At 39.1% G+C, this 5,260-nt stretch overlaps 1 protein-coding gene across 1 annotated transcript in view; it reads left to right on the forward strand.

Annotated features, from left to right (window-relative positions):
- Positions 1-4,902, forward strand: part of LOC100547382 (WW domain-containing oxidoreductase-like) — a 6,468-nt gene extending 1,566 nt beyond the window's left edge. The window contains exons 2-4 of the mRNA XM_031555413.1: positions 1,467-1,531; positions 3,126-3,183; positions 4,683-4,902. Coding sequence (XP_031411273.1) covers positions 1,467-1,531; positions 3,126-3,183; positions 4,683-4,887 — 328 coding nt within the window. The 3' untranslated portion in view covers positions 4,888-4,902. The remainder of the gene's footprint in view (positions 1-1,466; positions 1,532-3,125; positions 3,184-4,682) is intronic.
- Positions 4,903-5,260: the final 358 nt, after the last annotated feature.

Consider the following 5,260-nt stretch of genomic DNA (forward strand, 5'->3'; position numbering starts at 1 on the left):
GTTCCGCGTGCGGTGCCCTCGGCTCCGCCGTGCGGGAGGTGCCGCGGGCAGCCGTGCAGTTCGCTTTGTAGCTTTCCTCGAGCAGGAGGCGGAGAGAAACGCGCGCGTTGAGAGTTGAACGCGATAAACGCGCTCTTGCGCTCTTGGGGCTCTTCCGCGTGCTGCGGCTCGGATTTGCATTTGGCACCATCTGCTGTGTCACTGACGATCGCGGCGTCCTCGCTGCCTCCAGAAGGGGTGTGCTGCAGGGCAGCTAACTAACTGGGGTTTGCGTTTGTGTCTTTTCTCCTCTTTGGTGATTTCTGCAGCCTTAAAGCCTCTTAGCCCTTAACGGGTTACTCTCTTCCTCAGAAAGGGGGAAAGCGCCTTGTGCTCTCACCTGTGCTGAGTTCATCCCCTGAGTTCAGGAGCCGTGCAGGAGTGGCACTGAGGAGCGCGGTTAGTGGGCATGCGTTGAGGTGGACTGGGCCATCTTAGTGCTCTTTTGCAACCTTAATGGTTCTCTGCAATTCAGATTTCCAAGCAGCTGACAGGATATCTTTATCTGAAGCGTTGTTTATAAACACTGCGGATTTGTATGTGTCTGTTTGGGGCCATCACCTGTACGTTTATTTTGACATCAAGAATTCTTTGAAAAACAAATGGCTTGCAGAAAGTGGCCAACCTACAGAATAATAAAGTGCTCCTTCTTAGGATGCGTGCTTGTTGTGCAGTTAATTCAGCCGTATCTAGTTTGTTAGCAGTTGTGAAACTGAAGTAATGCCCTTTACATCAGTGGTGTGATGCGTCCTTACTAGCTGAGAATGCTTCCCAGCATGTTAAGTATAGTTGAGATGAAGAAATGCGGCAGTACTGCTGCTTTCAGTGCGTGCTCTACACCTGTGTTAGTTCTGCAAACTTTGGGAATCTGTTTTCATGCCTCATTAACAACACGAACTTTAAACTGGAATAGGGATATTTTGGTTTAAGGCCTTTAAAGCTCTTTGCAATGAGTCAGTTCTGTGCCTAGCTGGTTACCAAAGCTCGGTGGGCATGCATTTGTTAAGCTATGATACTTAGCCTAACAAATAAACTAAGTATTAGGTGGTACTATAAGGTGGTGACGTATTCATATCAGACAGCAGGATCGCAGGATCTTATTTATCTGTACTCTAAGAACATCCTGAAGTGTGAGCGCTGCTCAAAAAGGCACTTAGTGAATCTCAGACCACCAGCTGTGGTTCCTGTAATAGAAAACGCTGTGAACTGCGTGGTTGTTGTAAGAAGGAAGAGTTGCATATGTGGTGTGTATGTTGCTGCTTGCACTTGACCTAGCAATTATTTGTGTTTTTATCAATAACGCTTTCAGTTTTTTATTTGGAACTTGAGCAGCTCTCAGTAATCCCATCCTGAGGCTGAATTTTACCAGAAGTGTTATTAGGCAATATTTTTTAAACTTAAACTTTTTTTTTTTTCCCCCCCTACAGTCACCTGGAAGAAAAAACACAGTGGGAACATCCTAAGTCTGGGAAGAGGAAACGTGTTGCTGGAGGTTTGTGTTAAACTTTTGTAATGAAGTAAAATTATGTTACAGAAATCAGTTGAAGATTATGCAGGAGCTATATTGATCTCTCACCTCGACAAGCTGAGGTTGGAAAATATAGCTGATTTCAATTGGCTGTTACTGATGTGATTGTGTCTGTGTAGAGGGATTGCTTTGCAGATGTATGGCTTTCTTATATTGTTCCAGAAAGCCAAAGTACTGAGTCCAGGATAGAGGCATTCGTAGTAGTGGCTTGTCACAGGCTTGGATTCTCAGCTTGGATTCTTGTGTCCTAGTGTCTTTTAGATATAGTTTATGGTTAGGTTATCTTTGTAACTGCCCATCCAAGAGTATCTCTGGCACAGAGGGAAGTTGCATTAGTCTCATTTTTTTCTCATTTTTTCTAACTGTTGAACTTCTGTGTCAGAACGGAGGATACCCTGCCTTGCAGAACTCTTCCAAGGCCATATGATTTCTCAAGGGCCTTGAATCAGATCTTCCCAGAAGCTTCTTGTGGTGTACCTAGGGAGACTTCTGCGAAGCAGGGAACGGAAGCAAAAAAACCCTCATGATGACCTCTTAACCTTATCTGAGCTAGAGTGTGGCTTTGGAGAAAATAAGACTTTGTATTCATGGGTAGGATTTTTGAGTAGGTTGACTGACTGAATATTTGAAGAGAAAGCTTAACTAAATTGTTTTTTTTTTTTTTTAAGAGATTGCAAACAAAGCTTTTCATCTGAAATGTTTTGTGTAAGTGGATAAATTATGCAGAATTCTAATATTTTAAATACACTAATACTATATAGATAATAATATAAAAGTCCCTGTTATACCTAGTTTGGGTAATGAAAAAGGAGCATGGCATAAAGGAACATACCAGGTGATGCTGTTACTATGCAGCTGAGCTTTTGTGACTTATACTTTGCTTTTATTATTCTAGAGAAGAATTAAAGCCCTTGAGGAAAATCTGTTGACAGTTCATATTTGTTTTGCTTATGGGACTATAACTTCAATGTTCTTACTAGATTTTGAGCTGATGCAGTTATAACCAACTACTTTCACCTATGTTTAGAAATGCTTTGAAAATGCTCTGTTCAGTACTCGAGTGTTTTTTTTTTTCCATCTTTGATTTAGCATATTCCATACCTCCTTCCTTCAGGGTTCTGATCTTCCAACTTTTATGTTGTATGTAACTTTTCCTACATTTAGTTCAGTGTTTTGACAATTTACTTCATCGGGGTTAGGTACTAAACCATACAGTTTGGTGTACAAGTGTATAGACACCTGTATATGTATGTACTAGAAACCATGGTAACATTTTGCTGGTTTGTGCTATAATATGATGTAATCTGTATGAAGAATTACTTACTATGCTGGTCATTACAATTTTACCAGCTCACGTTAGGTTGTACTTTAGAGAAAAATTGTGTGTGGTTAAGAAAGCAACTCTCTTTTCAAGTTCCAATATTTAAGTGCAGCAGGTGGCTGAATTACCTACAGAAATAACGTGAACTGTTGCCAGCATCTATTTGAGAAATCAGAAATTTCAAATCTGATTGTATTCAAATGCCTGTAAGGAGGTAATGTTCTTTGTTTTTTCTAGGTCTGCCATATGGATGGGAGCAGGAGACTGATGAAAGTGGACAGGTCTATTTCGTAGAGTAAGTATAAAAATGTAGAACATGGAGAAGTAGATCAGCTGTTTTAGGCTGCATAGCCTTTTTTCTGTTATGATACAGTGGCACTATCGGCTAGAAAGACTAAGATATTTGTAAGTAAAACTTGTTAATCAGTATGTAATTATTATGGATTTAGCAACTTCTAAATTTCCATTTGTGGTTTATGGAATGATTCCGTGTGTGTAGAAATACTAACTTGGGTGGCAGATTGAAGTGACAAATTGGCAATGGATCTTCAGGCAATGTTTATGTAGGTGCATTTAATTTATTTAACTTCACTAACACACTCTGCATGTGTAAGAGAACTGTTGTGTCGTGACCTGAACTAGTGATTGAGCACCTGTTGAAGCAGGTAGCTGGCCCAGTAAGCACAGGTGCAAACAATTCACCTGCCCTTCCCATATGACTGGAAGGGGCTCATTAAAGGGCTAGCCTCCAAAAGGGGAATGTCTCCTGGAAGAAGGCCATTTGTTAAGAAGTGTTCTGTAGCTAGGGACCCTGTCACCAGTTGGATGAGTCAGCTTTTTCCTGTATGTCATTAGTTATATTCCTAATGATGCTTTGTCTCGTGTGGCAAAGAACTTATCAGAAGTAATTTCACTGCTTCCAAGGACCAGCAACATGTGACTTCAAAAACATAATGGTAACTTCATGACTTGGTATTGTTACAATGCTGCTTTGAAGATAAAAGATGGAAACAAAATTGCTGCACCTCTGACTCATTGCAGTCAAAAGAACTGAAAGAAAAGTGAATGAGAATTAAGGTAATGTAGAACTTTAGAAGACTAAGAGAGAAATTCACAGAAGCAGGAAAGGATTTCTGAGAACAGTTCCTTCCTGTGTATTTTCAGGAACAGGATCAAAAGGAATAGTTATCCTAAACTGACATGGCACAATTAAGAATATTTACAGGCCAAAATCACATAGCCTCTTCGTCCTGTTACTAAGGGCTGAAGACTGAAAGTTACTGCTCTTTCTGGTAACTGTCTGAAGAAAGCTAACCTGTGTTACAGGAAGGTGAACTTGACCAAATAATGCCATTAACATAGCTGATATGAAGTTATTTGTTTTCAATTGTTTGAAGGGGAAGAGAAAAAAAAAGAAAAAAATACTGAGCTATATTTCTTGTTGGCATGTTGCTTCAAAAGAGTGTTACAGGTCCCTTTTGAAGAGCTCTCTACAGAAGGTAGTCTTCCCTACTATAATGTGATTTTATTTTATTTTTTTTCTGTGACAAAATACTGTTTATATGTGTCAAGTCCAGAATCAAATTGTAATAGATCTGTATACAGTTTGTCATGGACACTGTCACCATCAGAAAAAGAGCTAGTAAAATAATTAGTATAATTTTAACAAAAGTGGGGAAAAAACTGATTTGGGGGCTTTTAAATAATAAACTGGAATAGTACAAAACAGTGGTTGAAATACACTTAAAATTATATGCAAGTACAGTATGGTCAAAGTGTTCTGTTCTTTTACAGCCACATAAACAAAAGAACTACCTATCTGGATCCAAGATTGGCCTTTACAGTTGAAGATAATCCAGTAAAGCCACCTACTAGACAAAAATATGATGGAAACAGTACTGCAATGGAAATACTTCAGGGTCGTGACTTGAGTGGAAAAGTGATTATAATCACAGGAGCAAATTCAGGAATAGGTAGGTTACCATTACATATACAGTAAAATGTGACAATCTTTGTCTTACAGGCTCATTTGACATAATTAGTTTTTGTCAAAATATCTGTGTACTTGTGGTGTTTGAACGTTTTTCACATCATGTGAATCTAAAACCTCTAGACAGTAAACTTTGTTCAGGCTTGTGTGCTTTTTGTAATAAAAGTGCAGTGTATCTGGAGCTTAGAGGAGAGCCACATGGATGATAAAGTTTTGAAGCAGCTGATTTTTTGGTCTAGTAAATATTGATGGAAGTATTTTATGTCATACAAATATATCAAAGATGACTGTTAAGGGGAAATGAATAGTTTCTTTTTTTATGATCTTGATGGCTAGGACAAGGAATAAGGTTTGTAATACTGCAAAGGAGTTCAGATAAAAC

The sequence above is a fragment of the Meleagris gallopavo genome, chromosome 13 (genome assembly GCF_000146605.3).
Source record: "Meleagris gallopavo isolate NT-WF06-2002-E0010 breed Aviagen turkey brand Nicholas breeding stock chromosome 13, Turkey_5.1, whole genome shotgun sequence".
NCBI lineage: Eukaryota > Metazoa > Chordata > Aves > Galliformes > Phasianidae > Meleagris > Meleagris gallopavo.